Consider the following 17,353-nt stretch of genomic DNA (forward strand, 5'->3'; position numbering starts at 1 on the left):
TGGGGGGAAGCCACGATGGCACCCTGCCTGGATCGCCCTGCCAGGGGCAGAACACTCCCCTCTCACTCCTCTTCCTCTGCCAGTGAGTGGATATACTCTCAGCCTGGTGCTTCTCTGTACTAAGGTTCACAAGTCAATATCTCTGGAGATCTGACCAGAAGTGGCCCAACTTATTGATCCTTTAAGGACACTTCCCATCATACCATGAAGCAGAATCTTTTTCTGCAGTCAACCTTCATTCTTCGGTTGCATGTGATCACATTTTTCCCCCCCCAGAAAACAGGGGTTGGCAAACTAAGGTCTCGGTTATGCCATCTTATATTCTATCATGTTTCTTAACAAAATGATTAGGCTCAAACAGCATTTATTATTATTATTATTATTATTATTATTATTATTATTATTATTATTTATACCCCACTCATCTGACTGGGTTTCCTCAGCAACTCTGGGTGGCTCCCAACAGAATATTGAAAGCACAATATAACATATAAGACTTTGAAGCCAGGTGATCAGTGAGTGACCTTCATATGTTTCGTTAGTTCTGGGTCACAGCCCTGCTGTGAGTCCTAAAAAGTCCAGACTCACTGGAACACACTCTGGGGTTGGGGCAAATGTTGAAAATGCTTTTAAATGCTTTTAAATTTTAAATTTTTAATCTGTGGTGTTTAAAATTTGGGTTTTTTGTTTTGTTTTTGCTCTGTCTGGGGGGGGGGAATAAATGTTTAGTTCGGCCTGGGGATTAATTTAACTTTAGTATAATTATAAATTGTTTGTTGTTGTTGTTGTTGTTGCTTTCTACTGCTTTATTGGTTTATTGTATAGCTTGTATTCTGTTCTGAAGGGGAGAGGGTCAGGGCTGTCTGGGAGTGGGCCCCAGTCAACAGAATGGCTGGGGTGCACCTGATCTCAGTGATCATGGGTAGGAGGAGGAGTTATGCTAAGACCAGACCATGTCATTAATGAGGAGGCAGGCTTAGTTGTTGTTTGAAGACTATCCCTGCCTCTGGGTCTGGTCTTGACCACAAAGATACTGGATTCAACAAGGGAGACCCACATTACCTGAAGGTGCTGCTGTGCAGTGCCAGGTCAACGATTCACAAGACCACTGAGATCCACGACAGGATGGAGGACTTGATCTGGCATGCGTAGCTGAGACTTGGTTGGATGAAGAAGATGGGCCTGTCCTTGCCACTGCTTGTCTACCAGGTTTCTCTTACACACAGCAACCCAGCTCATATGGGCGGGGAGGCAAGGTTGCAGTGAGTTTTAGGAAGTCAATAGCTTGCACCAGGCGTCCTATTGGGAAGACCCAGTTTTCTGAGCGTGTGTTCTGGAAGTTGGACAACAGGGGCAGTACAGGATTCCTTTTGGTGTACTGACCTCCCCGCTGTACCAAGGATTCCCTGCCTGAGCTGCTTCAGGTCGTGGCGGATGTTCTCCTGGAGACACCTAGTTTGGTTGTCCTAGGGGATTTAATATGCATACTGACATGACCTTACAAGGCGCTGCTTGGGACTTCGTGGGAAAGCATGACCTCCATGGGGATGTCCCTGAATGAATCTCGCCCAACTCATTGTTGCGGACATGCCTTAGACCTGGAGTTCACCTCTGTGGATGTGGGTGATCTGACACTAAGTAAAAGCGAAACAAAAGAAGTGCCATGGTCAAATCACTTCCTGGTGCCGCAACCCTTTCCCCCTGCAGGGAGGTGGGACTGATTTGGACACCCCCCCCCCCACTTAATGGATTCAAATGGTTTCCAGAGTGTAGTAGGGGATGTTTTATCTCATGTTGATGGCCTTTCAGCTGATTCCCCGGTGGCCCGCTGGAATGCGGAGTTAACCAGAGCTATCGACTGTCTGGCTCCAAAGCGCTCTCTCCAACTGCATGGAGCCTGGCAGCCTCATGGCTTTCCCCAGAGCTGAGGGTGATGAAACAATCACTGAGGTGGCAATAGTGCCAGTGGTGGAAATCGGACCAGAAACGGGTTAGAGCTCAACGTCGAGCCTACCAAGTGGCAATAGCGATGGTGAAGAGGTCTTTCTTCACTGCCTCTATTGCATCTGCAGAAAACAGCAGCAGGAGACTCTTTCGGGTGGTTCACAATCTTAACAGAACCACCTTCACCATTGGGGCCTGGTAAGGACCCCAAGATCTCCTACAATGATTTTGCAACTTTTTTGCAGGCAAAGCCGCTCAGATTCGGAAAGAGGTAGACGCCATCATGGGAGCAGGGCTGGGGCAGGAGAGTGCTAGAGCCCTGTCTATTCCAGTTGCATGGGATCAGTTCCCATCTGTTACCTCTGAGGATGTGGACAGGCTGATTGGATGAGTGAAACTGACCACCTGTCTCCTCGATCCTTGCCCATCCTGGCTCATAAAAGTGAGCTGGGAAGGGCAGGGTGATGGGCTCCGGGGGATAGTGAATGCTTCCCTCTGTGAGCAAGCTTTCCCGGAACCGCTGAAAGAGGCAGTTATTAAACCGCGTCTTTAAAAAACATATTTGGACATGGCCAATATGGACAACTATCACCCAGTCTCAAATCTTCCATTCTTGGGCAAAGTGACTGAGCAGGTGGTTGCTGAACAACTCCAAGCATGCCTGGAGGATGCGGACCATTTGGATCTCTTCCAATTGGGATTCAGGCCTCATCATGGGACTGAAACTGCCGTGGTCACGCTGGTCAATGATCTCTGGTGGGCTAGGGACAAAGGTGAAAGCTGTTTCCTAGTTCTGCTGGATCTCTCAGCGGCCTTTGATACCATCAACCATGACATCCTTCTGGACTGTCTAGAGGCGCTAGGAGCTGAGGGCACTGTTATATAGTGGTTCTGCTCCTTCCTCCTGGGCCATGTACAGAAAGTGGGGGTGGGGGGTGAGTGTTCAGACCCCTGGGCTCTCACTTGTTGGGTGCCTCAGGGTTCTGTCCTCTCCCCCATGCTTTTCAACATTTACATGCAGCCGCTGGGAGAGATCATCAGCGGGTTTGGGCTGGGAGTTCATCAGTATGCAGATGACACCCAGCTCTACCTCTCCTTTAAATCAGAACCAGTGAAGGCGGTGAAGGTCCTTTTTGAGTGTCTGGAGGCAGTTGGAGGATGGATGGCAGCTAACAGATTGAGGCTGAATCCTGACAAGACAGAAGTACTGTTTTGGGGGGACAGGGGGATGGCAGGTGTGGAGGACTCTCTGGTTCTGAATGGGGTAACTGTGCACCTGAAGGACCAGATGTGCAGCCTGGGACTCATTTTAGACTCACAGCTGTCCATGGAGGCACAGGCCAATTCTGTGTTCAGGGCAGCTGCCTACCAGCTGGTATGCAGGCTGAGACCCTACCTGCTTGCGGACTGTCTTGCCAGAGTGGTGCATGCTCTAGTTATCTCCCGCTTGGACTACTGCAATGCGCTCTGTGTGGGGCTACCTTTGAAGGTGAGCCGGAAATTACAACTAATCCAGAATGCGGCAGCTAGACTGGTGACTGGGAGTGGCTGCAGAGACCATATAACACTGGTCCTGAAAGACCTACATTGGCTCCCACTACATTTCTGAGCACAATTCAAAGTGTTGGTGCTGATCTTGAAAGCCCTCAATGGACTCAGCCCAGTATACCTGAAGGAGTGTCTCCACCCCCATTGTTCAACCTGGGCACAGAGGTCCAGCTCTGAGGGCCTTCTGGTGGTTCCCTCACTATTATTAAAGTCTGAATCCATTTTATTCCCCCTACACACTGGGGAAAGGAATAATAGGCAATAAGAAGTACAGTGGTGCCTCGCAAGACGAAATTAATCCGTTCTGTGAGTCTCTTCGTCTAGCGGTTTTTTCGTCTTGCGAAGCAACCCCATTAGCGGATTAGTGCTATTAGCGCTATTAGCAGTTTAGCGGCTATTAGCGGCTATTAGCGGCTATTAGCAGCTATTAAAGGCTTAAGGGATTAACGGATTAGCTGCTAAAAGGCTATTAGCAGCTTAGCGCCTTAGAAAAAGGGGGTGGGGAGCAAAAAAACCCCTCAAGAATCGCAAGACATTTTCGTCTTGCGAAGGAAGCCCATAGAGAAATTCATCCTGCGAAGCACCTCTAAAAACGGAAAACCCTTTCGTCTAGTGGGTTTTCCGTCTTGCGAGGCATTCGTCTGGCGGGGCACCACTGTAACTTTCCTTATTTCTTGAATTATAATTTTTGTTTTGAATTTCAGGTTTTAAGAAGTGGAATGATGAAAAATGCAACAACAAGTACGCCTTCATCTGCAAGCAATAACTCTAAAGGAGACTTCCCTTCTCCACTGTGTTGGCTGGGAAGCTGCCTTGACATTATATGTATTTCTGCTCTCTCTCTCATCACTTTCAAAATAGCCATTGCTATAGAGATGCCTCTTCATTTTCCCCCTTCCCTTTGAAATTTTCTTGGACCTGCAGCAGAGCATCATCTTAATAAATTCTCTTCCATGCATATTTTCCTTATTGCATTGCTGTTCTGCTTTGTCCATCCATACTTACAAGCACGGCCACCCCCACCCATGAGGCAAGATGAAGTTCTTGCCTCCGACGGCAAGCTGGGATGGTTAGCAGATTGGCCTCTTGCTCTTGTTGACTGTCTCCTCCGTCTCCACCAGCCTGCCCTGCTTGCATCCACATTCCCTCCTATAATGCAAGGACATCAAAGATGATAGGAGAGACCTGCCCCTGTTACATGGGTGCATTATGTATGTGCCCTGAGGGAATGGCGAAGAGAATGATGATGAGGGCATTGGAGAGAAGGTTATCCTGGCTCTGCCTTTACCTCTTCCACAAACCCAAGTGCTCAATCCCTTCCTGAAGCCATTTACTAGGTACTGGAGTCAGGAACATTGGCATGTTGCTGTTAGTTAGGATAAGCCTGACTTTCAGCATAGCTGACAAGAAAGGCTGTAGAGGATTGGTTCCTCCTTTGCAAGGTGTGTAGTTCTTGGGCAGGCAGGTGAAGCAGGAAAGAACAGCATCCCCTACCATGTAAAGGAGGCCCATTGTCTTTTAGACTTCTTAACTATGATTCTTGGGGGTGCAATTTTCTCATTTGCTTCAGTTGCCAGTATGCCTTGGGCTGGCCCTGCCTTGGGGACACTTCTTCTACCATCACTGCTGCTCACAACACAGAGAGCATTCATACCTCAAAGTAGCTACAAATCCCATCCTAAAGCACACTCATTTTCTCAGAGCTCCTCAGCACGGTTTATACTATAACCAGAATTGTGGAAGCCATAAAGTGAGGATAGGGAAAATTATAAGAGGACCCCACAGCATGTGACTGTTGGGATACGTCCGGGGAGACGGGGGCAATTGGCAGGCCCCCAGCTGGCTCCAGCCCACCGGCCAGCAGCCGGGCGAACTCCGGTTCTTGGAACAGCATCAAAACTGCGACTCAAGCCTCAGAGACCTTTAGAGACTGAGCACGCAAGCTAGCAGAGCTAAGAACTCTTTGCAACAGAAGTAGCGGACAGAGGCATATGTAAGCATATTTACAAGCATTTATTCAGCATCAGGACAAAGGAAAAAACATGTCTGCTTCCCTTTGTGTCCAAGCAAATGGCACAGGCAAAAGCTATATACAACGGAAGTTCCCAGCAGACTGTGCTGGAAGTAAATAGACATGTGACCTACAACAACTCTACATGCCTGTTCTAGAGGTGGAACGAAACTATATCCTAGCAGTGACCTCTGACAAGGCCTGGGATGCTGCATTGTTCATTCGACCAGCCCCAGCAAAAGCTGCCTAGATCTTCCAGTGCAGCCTGATATAGAAAGAGAAATACTCTTAAGCATTCACAAAACATTTTGCCAATCACGATAAACAGAAAATTACAACCCATGTGTTTAAGTAAGAATTTTAACTTGCTGCACCTGTGAGATGTTTGATGGCTTTATGGTTGTATTTCTGATTCATTTTATATTTTTTGTTTTGTGCAATGGCTATGGTATATCAATAAGCAACAGCCCCTTGGTGACAAGCAGACATGGCAAATGGGGTGGGGAATAGGCGTTTCACAAATGTTTTCTCAGTAGGAAGAAAGCCTCGATCTTTCAAGCAAGGTAATTCTGAGTAGCCACCCAGTTGCCTTTTATACTGTAAAGGCAGTACTGTATACTGTACTTGGGGAGTGATTGAAATAATGCTGAAGCGGAGGAAAGTGCTTTAACAAACATATCTCAGTACTGAAGCAGACTTTTGTCCTTTGCCTGATGTCAGGGCTAGCAGCATATATCACCAGCTTCCCCTGTTCCTTTTCTGCTGCTCTGGAAGGCTCCTCTCCAGAGTCCCAGATTCCTTCCTCTGATTGCTTAGCAGCAGCAATTATGTGATTAAGGATCCTTAGCAATGATGCTGCCTGTCAAAGTCTCAGATGGTTGCCTCTATGTTCCTTTTATCCCCCCCTGCCTGGTGACCCTGTTTGTACTATTTAATTGCCTTTAAATGTATTAAGAGCTGTAACTCAACCGGAATGGTACTGATTGCTGTCTTATAATGGTGACGTTGTACCAGGACTGCCTGCAAGCATTCCAGAGTCTGAGCTTTTCTTTTCTTAAAGTAAATCTCTTCCTGCCTAGAAGGAAACCTAGCAGTTTCTCAGACAGACAACTAGCATGCCAGCAATTTGTAGCTATTTTTAGGTTTGACTGCAGTGAGCAGCACTGCTGGGGGCAGAGTCCCTTAGGTGCTGTGCTCCTCGTTCCCTGCGACCACCACCTAAACTTGAGTTGGTGCTCTTGGACCTTGAGTTGCAAAGATGGATGGACTGAGAAGGTCATAGTCATGGGTTGCAGTGAATGGCTGCAGAGAGCAAGCCTTGAAGGCTCAATTGTTGAAGGGGGAAAACAAGGGTGCTGTGCACCCCTAAAGAAAACTCAAAAGGGAGTTTTGGGTGCAGGGTTTTGGCAACGCCAAATTGCGAGCTCCCCTGATAACCCCACCACTCTGAAAGGGGAGGTGGGGCGAAAGACAGGGTTGAGCCAAAGCGCAAGAATCCATTGCTAATCCCTCCCCCTGATGAGAAGCCTCAGGCTCTGGCTGTAAAGCAGTTAATGTCTGTTGAGGGAGGGGGCCCAACCCATTTGACGTCTTGCCCTGAGCCCCCTAGTCCCACTTCACCTCACCAGGAAGTGAGCTTTGCTTGATTTCAACACTTGCTGGATGCAGGGATTAGAGGGGTCTGGCACCCCACTCCCAACTCGTAACATTTCTATGTCAAATTGAGCTCTGCACCAACTATTTCTTAACAACTATTTCTTAACAAATGCAACTATTTCTTAACAAGGTTGACTTGGCTATAGAGGTGGAATAGGCATTAGCAACCACGCTTTGGGTTTGCACAGCTTGCACAAAGAGCTACAGTTGGTCAAGTTCCTTCTTCTGCAGAACTGTTACATTTGCAGGATCCTTTTCACCTTTTGCACCAGGTCATACTTATTATCTACTTGCAAATTTCTTCCACCTCTTTCCTTCTGATTTTATGTGCCTCTCTGCTAGGGGTGCCAACTTGGGGGTGGGTCTGAGCTCTTTGGGCCCCCCAAATGATTTTTTTGGCTGGAGCTGAGTTCCCATAATATTCAGGGGGCAGAGGAGGCTGGGCACCAAGCCACAGTTCCCATGGCTGGTTTCTCCTCCTCCCCCCTGGATGTTCCTCTTTTTTGTGTGTATTATTTTTATTAATTTTACAATTTAGTATCTTCTTTTATATTGGTTTTTTTATTGGGTTTTACAAACAAGAATGATGCATGGTGACTGGTTTGTATCAATATTCACATGGTTATGTGATCATGACTAGATAACATCCACCACAACATTTGCAGATAAGAATTTGCAAGGATATACAGTACAGCATTCATTTGAACTCCAAGCTGTTTCACAAAGCACCCTCTGGTGGCAAACAGAAAGAAAGCATTTACACACCCACTTTATTTTCCCCCCAGGTATCTCTTTCAGGAAACAGTCGCCCACGATGATGCCTTTCAAGGGATCTGGCCTTGTGCTCCTCACCTTTCTGGTGTCTGTTCTGGCACTGGGAGCCTATTGTGAAACCCCCTATGAGAAGTTCCTAAGGCAGCACTACGATAATCCCAAGAGCAGCCATGGAAAGAAGTATTGTGACGACATGATGAGAAGACGCAGACTGGACAGACCATGCAAGGAAGTGAACACCTTCATCCACGGCACCAAGAATTACATCAAATCTGTGTGCACTGCATCTGGAGGGAAGGATTATGGGAACGGGCTGAGGATCGCTCTCCGCCCCATCACTGTCACCACCTGCAAGCACAAAGGCGACTCAACTCGCCCACCTTGCAAGTACTCCGATAACAGATCGTCCAGATACATTGTCATTGCCTGTAATCAGAATAATGAGCCTGTGCACTTTGACGAAAGCATCATCGTCACAGCATAAGATTTCCAACACCCAGATCCAAATATTCAGCTTTTTAACAATTATGCCACCCCTTGTAACTCCACTGAAAACCCCCTTTTGCTGCCATTCTGTCCAGCTCTGCTTTACTGCAATTAAAAGAAACAAACAAACAAAGCACCCTTAAACCATAGTGGCAAAGAAACCTGCTTTGATTCTGTTAAACCAGCAATGTCTGTCACTATTAAACTGATGAGAAAGTTGCATAACATTTGATGTGTGTTTAATTTCATTTCCTTTTCTTTATCTTATTGCATCCAAGGGAGGGAATGTGGAATGCAGTACTGCACTGTCTGAGATTTTCTTTCGTGTTTCCCTCCACATGGGTAGTAGGCTACAACCAAATCAAATCTTTATTACAGTCATAGACCAGCGTAAGGAGGGAAGGGTACAATCATTTAAAATCAAAAAAACGTTTTTTAAAAGGAGTTAAAACAGAAAGTATATATAAAAGTCTATCAGAATCCAAAAGAAAATGAGAGAGTCTAAAAGAAGGGTTAGGAACCAAGACTGAAAGAGAGTAAAAGGTTAGTATATATAAGACTATAGTCGTCAGTCTACAGAGCACTCTAATACGAGTGTTCATTATATCTAGTTTGTGACACAGGTCATCATCTAACTAATTTTGAGCAATGCTGTGCAGAATCCGGCAACGTATGTTGTAGCATGATTGGTATCTGAAAGTGGCAGGAAGGTATAGAATTGTCCTGTGCGCCCTGGGTACTTATGCAGTAGTGGTAAGATGAGGCTGGTACAAATGTCTCTATAATAAAGATAATGGAGAAGCACATGCTCTGTTGTTTCCATTTATCCAGAGTCACAGGCGCATTGTCTCTCCAGGTAAGCAATCTTCCTGTAAGCTGTCCTTCCTTCAAGGACAGCTGAAGGGAGGGCATGACATCGAGCCAAGGTAAAGGCCTTCCAGCGTTTAGGGGCTTCAAGTTTAGCTAGACGCGGGTGGCGCTGTGGGTAAAAGCCTCAGCGCCTAGGGCTTGCTGATCGAAAGGTCGGTGGTTCGAATCCCCGCAGCGGGGTGCGCTCCCGTTGTTCGGTCCCAGCGCCTGCCAACCTAGCAGTTCGAAAGCACCCCCGGGTGCAAGTAGATAAATAGGGACCGCTTACTAGCGGGAAGGTAAACGGCGTTTCCGTGTGCTGCGCTGGCTCGCCAGATGCAGCTTGTCATGCTGGCCACGTGACCCGGAAGTGTCTTCGGACAGCGCTGGCCCCCGGCCTCTTAAGTGAGATGGGCGCACAACCCTAGAGTCTGTCAAGACTGGCCCGTACGAGCAGGGGTACCTTTACCTTTACCTTTACCATAGGGGAGGCAGAGTACCTGGAAGATTCATTGGCAATAAAAGTTGAGGTCCTGGCTAGATCCAACTGGCGCTCAGTGTCTGCAACATGTTTTATGAGAGCAGGTAGGCTACAACCATTTCCTGCCAGGAATTATACTACACAGTGGCATATGGTTATTCCAAGTGAATCATCGGGGGGGGGGGGACATGGTGTCTGCTGGGAGATGGATAGGAGGTTTTTTGATGCTCATGACTGCAGCAAAACCAGGTTTCAGCAAGAAAGGTATAGCAGTCAAATATTAGGGTGGGGAGCTGTCACCACTGCCTTTCTCCTTTTTCCATTTCCCCATGCCCCAAATGTCTAGATTTTCTCCTTCCATTTGACCCCCACCCATAGGGTATTCACAATATAGAGCGCATATGGTTCAGCATTAATGTCTGGCAGCTTGGAATGCTTCCCCCAACACTTTCGCAACTCTGGTTCCCCACTCAGTTCTGTCCAGTGTGCAGAGTTCATGTTTATAGACACAGCCTGTTGTTATCATGTGATCAGGCACCACAGCCCCAGGGCTGCTTCTGAGCACATTCCACAGGCTGCCTAATAGTCATCTTGCCATTTGTGGCTCTGTGGGTGCTTTGAGGCTGGGAGTAAATATAATGGAGAATGTAAACTCCCTTCTTTGGGGGACAAACATACCCCTTGAATGTTTATGGGGATATTCAGACCCACATGGGAATCAAGCTTCCAAGTCGGCTTGGAAGTTTGTTGGAAACAGAGAGAGAAATCTTCAAGTGGTATTGTTATCAATAGAACATCAACGCAAAGGTCAGATGTGCCTCTGCAGGAGGTATCCCCCTGACCATTTTTTGAGACCCCCTTTTGGCAAGGGCCCCCTGACCGTAATTGGCTAATTGTTGAGGCTAGGCGGGAACCTCAAGGTATCCAGCTAAGTGGGTGGGGGAGCAGCGAAGCCAAGCTACCTAGCCTGGAGACTCATAGTCCTGGGGGAGGCTGTGCGCGACCACGCAAAAGCCACCCCCCCAGTTAATGTGGGGAGCAGTCATTGTGCCCTCCTGGACCCCCTTCTAAGAAGCCATTTCATTTATTGAATTTATATACCACCATATACCCAGAGGTTTCAGGGTGGTTCACAAAAAAGATCACAATATATAAAATCAAAATAAAAACAATACTGCAATAACGCCCCCACCCACCCCCAAAAGAGCCATATTTTAAAGGGTAAGAACTTTGCTTGTTCTGAGACTTGAGGACCTTAGCAAAACAAATACTTCACCCTGTAATTTTTATAATTATTGATCAGCATCACTACTTTTAAATGTCCCATGGCAAATCAGATGCCAGGCACAATATAAGCCACAGAAACAGCCCTTTCCAAAAGTGATGGTCCTGTGTTGTAGTCTATATAGGCGCCTGTCCTATCAAATTACATAAATCCAGTTAGGGAGGTAGATTTGAGGCCGGTACATGCCTCCATGCAGCCAGGTTCCTTATAACTTCAGCCAAGCCTGAAATGCTGTTAGTGACTATAGGTAAACATGATGGCTTCCAGTTCAGCCCAAGAATGGTTAGCATGCCACCTGCTTTTCCTGCTGTTGCTGCTGCATTGTTCTTCTAGCAAGAGTTTGAGCTCTTGCAGATTAAGCAAAACAATTCAAACCAATTCATATGGTCCTCCAGCAGACATGATCATTGGTGAATTCATATCCATTACCCTAGCAAACTTCGGAATGCAGAAATTTATGGAGAACCCACAATCCTCTTCATTATCTTCTCAGTAAGTAGTTCCTTAGTAAGTAGTTCTCAGTAAGTAGTTGCGGACATGGGTGGCACTGTGGTCTAAACCACTAAGCCTAGGGCTTGCCAATCAGAAGGTTGGTCTCGTTGCTTGAGTAGCAAACTTCAGAATGCAGAAATTTATGGAGCCCTCACAAATCTCTTCATTATCTGCTCAGTAAGTAGTTACTTATTTACAGGGAATTTTCTGTTGGGTCCACAGATTACTCATGACTTGATAAAATAAACAACTGCATCGGCTTCTGTCTTCGGTTCTTCTGTCAGCCTTCACAGGGCACATTCAGATTTTTGTCCCACCACTTGAGTTAGCAGAAATAAACTCGACACCATCAGTCTAAGGCACCATATGTGACCTAATCAAATCCCTCTATACCACAGTGTTAAAAATGTTTTTCATAGTTGTCTTTCAAGTAAGATATTCATTCTTGTGGAAAGAATTAAGAAGTACTTCAATACAAATTTGGACTTGCTTGAAATGCTATTCTACTGCCCCCACCCCAGTTAATTGTGGTGTTTCTGTACTGCTACACGGAAGTGGAACTACCTACAACTTGATATTCCTTAAGATGATACCAAAAAAATCACCTTTTCATTTTGAGCCTGATAAACTGCAATTCCCTCCTTTTCCCTCAAAGTGCAACGCCCAGCAGTAGGGACACATCAACTTGAAAACAAGTCCCTTCGTTGTGTTCAGTGGGTACAGGGCCAGAATGCTGTTGAAATCTATGGGGATTCCAAAGTGCTTAAGTGTGGCTACTAGATTGCCCCTGCTTTTTGCCCATATGAGCCCCATCCACAACCCAGCTGAAGTTTTCAAGATACTTCAACCCATAGATGTTGCAACCCATTCCTATGCCAAAATTTTCTTGCAAGTAAGCCTTGTTCAGTTCCATGGGCTTCACTCCACACCCCAAACATGCATCAGCTTTTAGCCTGACAGGGCAAATCTATGCATACCTACTCGAAGTAATCACCACTGAGCTTAGTGGTGCTTACTCCCAGGTAAATGGCTGCAGCCATATTGCAACTTAAATCAGATTTGTGTGAAAGGCAGTTCCACAGAGCCCAATGGGATGCTTCCTCTCAAATATTTGGGATCAAGGAGAGCTTTCCTTAACACGTGTTTGCCTGGGAATAACCAATTTCCAATGGAAGGTTGTGTGATCACACCCTATAATCCCACACACTATTATGTGGGAAGCAAATCCCATTGAATAAAAAAAGAAGAGGAAGATTTTGCTTCCCAAGTTGTTTTTAGGTTTTTTTTAAAAAAGGAAAGCATATCTATAAGGCTTAGATTCAAGGGCTGCTATAAAGACATTGTGTGTTAAAGCGCACTGGCATACTAAAGAGTTGTTTCCCAGGTTGAACTGAGAATACTTCATGGTTCAGAAATGGAAGGGAGGTGGTGGACAAAGCAAAGCAAAGGTAGGAACATGCAATTTAATTTACTCAGTATTAAATCCCACTGTGTAGGTGATTTTGACACTAGTTAAGTGGGGAAAGAATTAGAGCCTGACTGAACTTGGCAGGTTAACTGCTTTTTGTTTCTGAGTTTCCAATATCCAACCCCACCAATTCATCCACAGCACAGCAATGGATCTCCTTGAATCTACCATTTACATACTGAACATCTAAGCATAATATCTTAGGAGACTGCTGTAGTATATTAGTTTGAATGGAATGTTCTTGTCCTGTAGGCTGAAACATCCAAGTGAAAGACATGCATGAATCAAAATGAAAACTTCAACACAGTTGTTTCTTTTCTGCCATGTTTGTAGTCCTTCTTTGTCTCATTGCAGAGTCCTCCCAAAAAACTACCAGCATGTTCTTGCTTTCATCTTTGCTATGCAAGAGATCAACAAGAATGCCAAATTCTTATCCAACATCACACTGGGATCAACATTTTATGAGAATGCTTTTAATCCTTCGCTAACTTGTTGGAACACTCTTGCTCTTCTTTTCATGGGACAACGAAATCCCCCCAATTACCACTGTAATGGGGAAGATAAATTAATTGCCGTCGTTGGAGGGCTCACCTCCCAAAACTCCCTTCAGATGGCCAATATATTAAACACCTACAAGATTCCACAGGTATGTGTGTAGATACATAGATACAACCACAAGGGCAGACGTACACAGAAAACCCCAAAAAGCATCCAGGTTAGCTTTCAATCCAATTACATTATGTTTTCAACACTTGTTTCCTACATTAGACTTGCTATGGGTACATGATTATGTTAAAGCCTCCTAGCTATGTGTTGCCAACACTGCCGTCTCAAGTAGCATTGGGATTTGGGGGGGGGGGGGGGATAAACCCATATTACTAATAATCCAAGCTCTGGTTCTTCCAAACCTGGCCATGCCACAAATCATGTTATCATAGGAGCATCCAGCTTCCTGCTTAGAAACTTCTCCTGGCCTGAGACATAATAACACCAGGGCTGTATACTTAGAAAAGTAAGAGCAGGTGGATAACTACCTCAATACAGAAGTATTCTTTCTAGGAACAAATGGATGGTTTTCGGATTCCTAAAAATAGAATGCCTTTCCCTTTAGCTGAGCTATGGCTCCTTGGATCCAGGGCTGAATGACCAAAGGCGCTTCCCTTCCTTCTTCCAAATGGTCCCCAATGAAGAAGCTCAGTATGATGGCATTGTCTGGCTGCTCAGGAAGTTTGGGTGGAACTGGATTGGCCTCCTTGTTTCAGATGATGACAGTGGAGAAACCTTCCTTCGTACTCTCAGACCAAGGCTTTTCCAAAATAATCTCTGCATTTCTTGGACACAGGTGATCCCACTAGTGACAGATTTTTTACCTAATGAGCTACTTCAACCAAAATTGAGACCAATCATGTTGGCTCTCACACAAAGGCAAATGAATGTGATTCTTGTCTATGGAGACAGTCAGTCTCTAGAGGCTTTGAGACTGGTTTTAGTCTCCTGTGAGATTTTCCATATGTACCCTCTGGAGAGGGTGTGGATTACAACAGCTCAATGGGATTTCACTGGAGTGCTGGCTGGAGGCAAATTTCCTTTAAAAACCTTCAATGGCACTTTGTCATTTATACTGCATTCAAATCCAGTTCCAGGGTTTCAGGACTTTCTACAGACCATAAATCCATGGCAGCCAAATCTTTATTTCATCCAGCAGTTCTGGGCCAGTGCATTTCTCTGTTCATTCCCAGATCACAATCTAATTCACACAAATCATAAACACTGCACTGGGAGGGAGAAGCTGGAAAAACTCACTGGACCCGTGTTTGAAATGGAAATGTCCAGCCAGAGCTACACCATCTACAATGCCATCCATGCAGTAGCACATGCTCTCCTTAGCATGTATTCCTCAAGAACCAAACAGAAAGTACTGGCTGAGAGATGGATGCAGCAGAAAGTTCAGCCCTGGCAGGTACTGTCAACTACTCTCCTCAATGTTAGAAGAACAGGAGTTATTATTACTGTTCATATGTTTCACAGCCAAGCCCTGGCATGGAGGAGAGGCCTTGGGGATGTTCAGTGGTGAGCTCTATCATTGGGAGGGAGTTGATCTCAGTGAAAGGCCACATGCTTTGCATGCTGCACATTCAAAGCTCTTGAAATTAATCCATCCAGGATTCTCCTACTTGGGACTGTGCAAGGGCCAGGAGTGTTCTCTGGTATCAGAAATGGGTTGAAACCTCAGATGTATGCCGAATAGAACTGTGGCAATTCAGAGTAGACAGTTTTGGGCTACAGAGAACAATGGTTTGACTCAGCACAAGGCAGTTGCATATGTTAATGGAGGAGGTTTTTGAATTACCCAGAATCCATGGCAAGTCGAAAAGCATACCAAGTCATGCCTCTTAGTATTGGAACTGGAAAGGCTTACAGCTCATTGGCAGAACATCTGCTTTCATTCAGAAGGTCCCATGTTCAACCCCCCAGCATCTCAAGATCATGCTGGGAAAGACTCTGAAACCCTAGAGAGCCAATAACAACCTGTGTAGAAATGACTGGGCTATATAGAGCAATGATTTCACTCGCATTAAGGCAGCTTTCAGCATCCTAGAACATGCTGATGAATGGTAGTAAAAAGCCAAAGGTCCACTTGCCAAATGGAAAAGAGAGAGCATATTAGCAGACAATGTTTGTGTATTTTTTCTCCTGCAATCTAGCTTCACTCCTTCCTGAAGAACATCCACTTCAACAACAGTGCTGGGGAAGAAATCTTTTTGGATGAGAAGGGGCAGCAGGCAGGTGGCTATGATCTCCTCAACTTGGTCACATTTCCCAATAAGTCCTTCCAGAGAGTTCGAGTGGGGAGGGTGGACCCTCAGGCCCCCCCAGGAAAAGAGTTCACAGTGGATGGAAGTGCCATCGCATGGAATCCCAAGTTCAAGCAGGTGGGTGGGACTATTTTTTTGTTTTAATCACCATCCATCATCATCTTTAATGAAAAAATCAGGCGATCCAGGAAAACACAGATGGCTCCAAAGGAGAAGTGTGAGGAGGAAAGCTCTAGTACTCAGTGATCAAATACTATCTTTGTTACTTTGTTCAAATTTGTTGATCCAAAGCTAGTTTGAAGCTAACTGGGAGCTTAGGGTTAAGAACAAGGTCTTTCTGAGTGAGGAATTGGCAAGTGTTTAAAGCTCTTGAAAAGGGACTGTTGTGCTCTAAAATGCGTTGTTGCCAACAATCTCTGCCATGCGGAGCCGAGGTAGAAAGAAACTTATCCACCGCCTGAAGTGTGTGGTCACTAATGTTGATGGATGGAGTGCCGGTGATATCCTGTCCCAGGATGTTGGTCTCCATCAGGCTGTTGGTGAGGCCAAACTCCATGCAGGCTTGGCCATAAAGTGTGGGATGAAAGCATCCAAAAGGCTAAGAAAAGGGCTGATGCTCAGAAGGCTATAGTATGCAGTGCTGTCATATGCCAGATGAAATTGATTGATTGATTGATTGATTGATTGATTGATTGATGGAATGAATGAATGAATGAATGAATGAATGAATGAGTTTATACACTGCCATATAACTGGAGGTCTCAGGGCAGTTCACAGAATAAAATCAACATATAAAACCACAAAATACATAAAGAATACATACATAATACATAATGAAAATAAAAAACCCAATGGCTCCCCACAAAAAACACACATATTATAAGACGGAATAGTTATGTGAATTTCTACAGCTATGGCAGTTATGAGCAATCTAAACAAAGCAGCAGGAATGTTCTGCTGTGCTGCTGTCAGTTGTAACAGTATTTATCATAGATTAAAATCTATGTAAGATGTATTAGCAATGTAAGTAACACCTACCTGCATTGTATAGTTTAATCTGAAAGTTCAAGTACATTTGGTAAGAAGGAGAAGCAGCATCTGCTGCCAGCTCCTTATTTAAGCTCTGCTCTCCCTCCAGGAGGGAATCAGCATTGGGTTATGAGGAAACAATCGATCAAGAGGGAGAAGGTTGGCACAAGCTTCTCTTTGCCATTCAGACATGTGCTGGGCTGGCCAAATGGTTAAGTGACAGCACAAAATATCTTTATCAGGGGGCCTGATGCTTGCCCAGGGAGCATGTGCTTGACAGCCATCCTCTAAATTCAGTCCTGTGACCTTTCTACTTCAAAGCGGATGTAGATGACAATAAGATTTATGTAGAGAAGCAAGCTTATTCCATTCAAAATCCCTTGCTTGTCATTACCATTAGACGCTGCCCATTTCCACCTGTGTTGAGAGCTGCCACCCTGGAAAGAGTACGTTTCCACAGCAGGGAAAGCAAATCTGTTGCTATGACTGTGTTCAGTGCCCTAAAGGGAGGATT

At 45.4% G+C, this 17,353-nt stretch overlaps 2 protein-coding genes across 2 annotated transcripts in view; both read left to right on the forward strand.

The window, feature by feature from the left end:
• LOC310662821 (C-type lectin BpLec-like) overlaps positions 1 to 4,452 on the forward strand; it is a 56,216-nt gene extending 51,764 nt beyond the window's left edge. The window contains exon 6 of the mRNA XM_083409976.1: positions 4,197 to 4,452. Within this exon, the coding sequence (XP_083266102.1) occupies positions 4,197 to 4,258 (62 nt within the window). The 3' untranslated portion in view covers positions 4,259 to 4,452. The remainder of the gene's footprint in view (positions 1 to 4,196) is intronic.
• Positions 4,453 to 7,973: 3,521 nt separating this feature from the next.
• LOC310662230 (angiogenin-2-like) lies at positions 7,974 to 8,417 on the forward strand (the record flags this gene model as incomplete). The annotated part of the gene is made up of 1 exon (XM_083409003.1): positions 7,974 to 8,417. One exon carries the CDS (start codon positions 7,974 to 7,976, stop codon positions 8,415 to 8,417), a length of 444 nt encoding a protein of 147 aa, XP_083265129.1.
• Positions 8,418 to 17,353: the final 8,936 nt, after the last annotated feature.

The sequence above is a fragment of the Podarcis tiliguerta genome, assembly GCF_965153285.1.
Source record: "Podarcis tiliguerta genome assembly, chromosome: 13".
NCBI classification, from domain to species: Eukaryota; Metazoa; Chordata; class Lepidosauria; order Squamata; family Lacertidae; genus Podarcis; species Podarcis tiliguerta.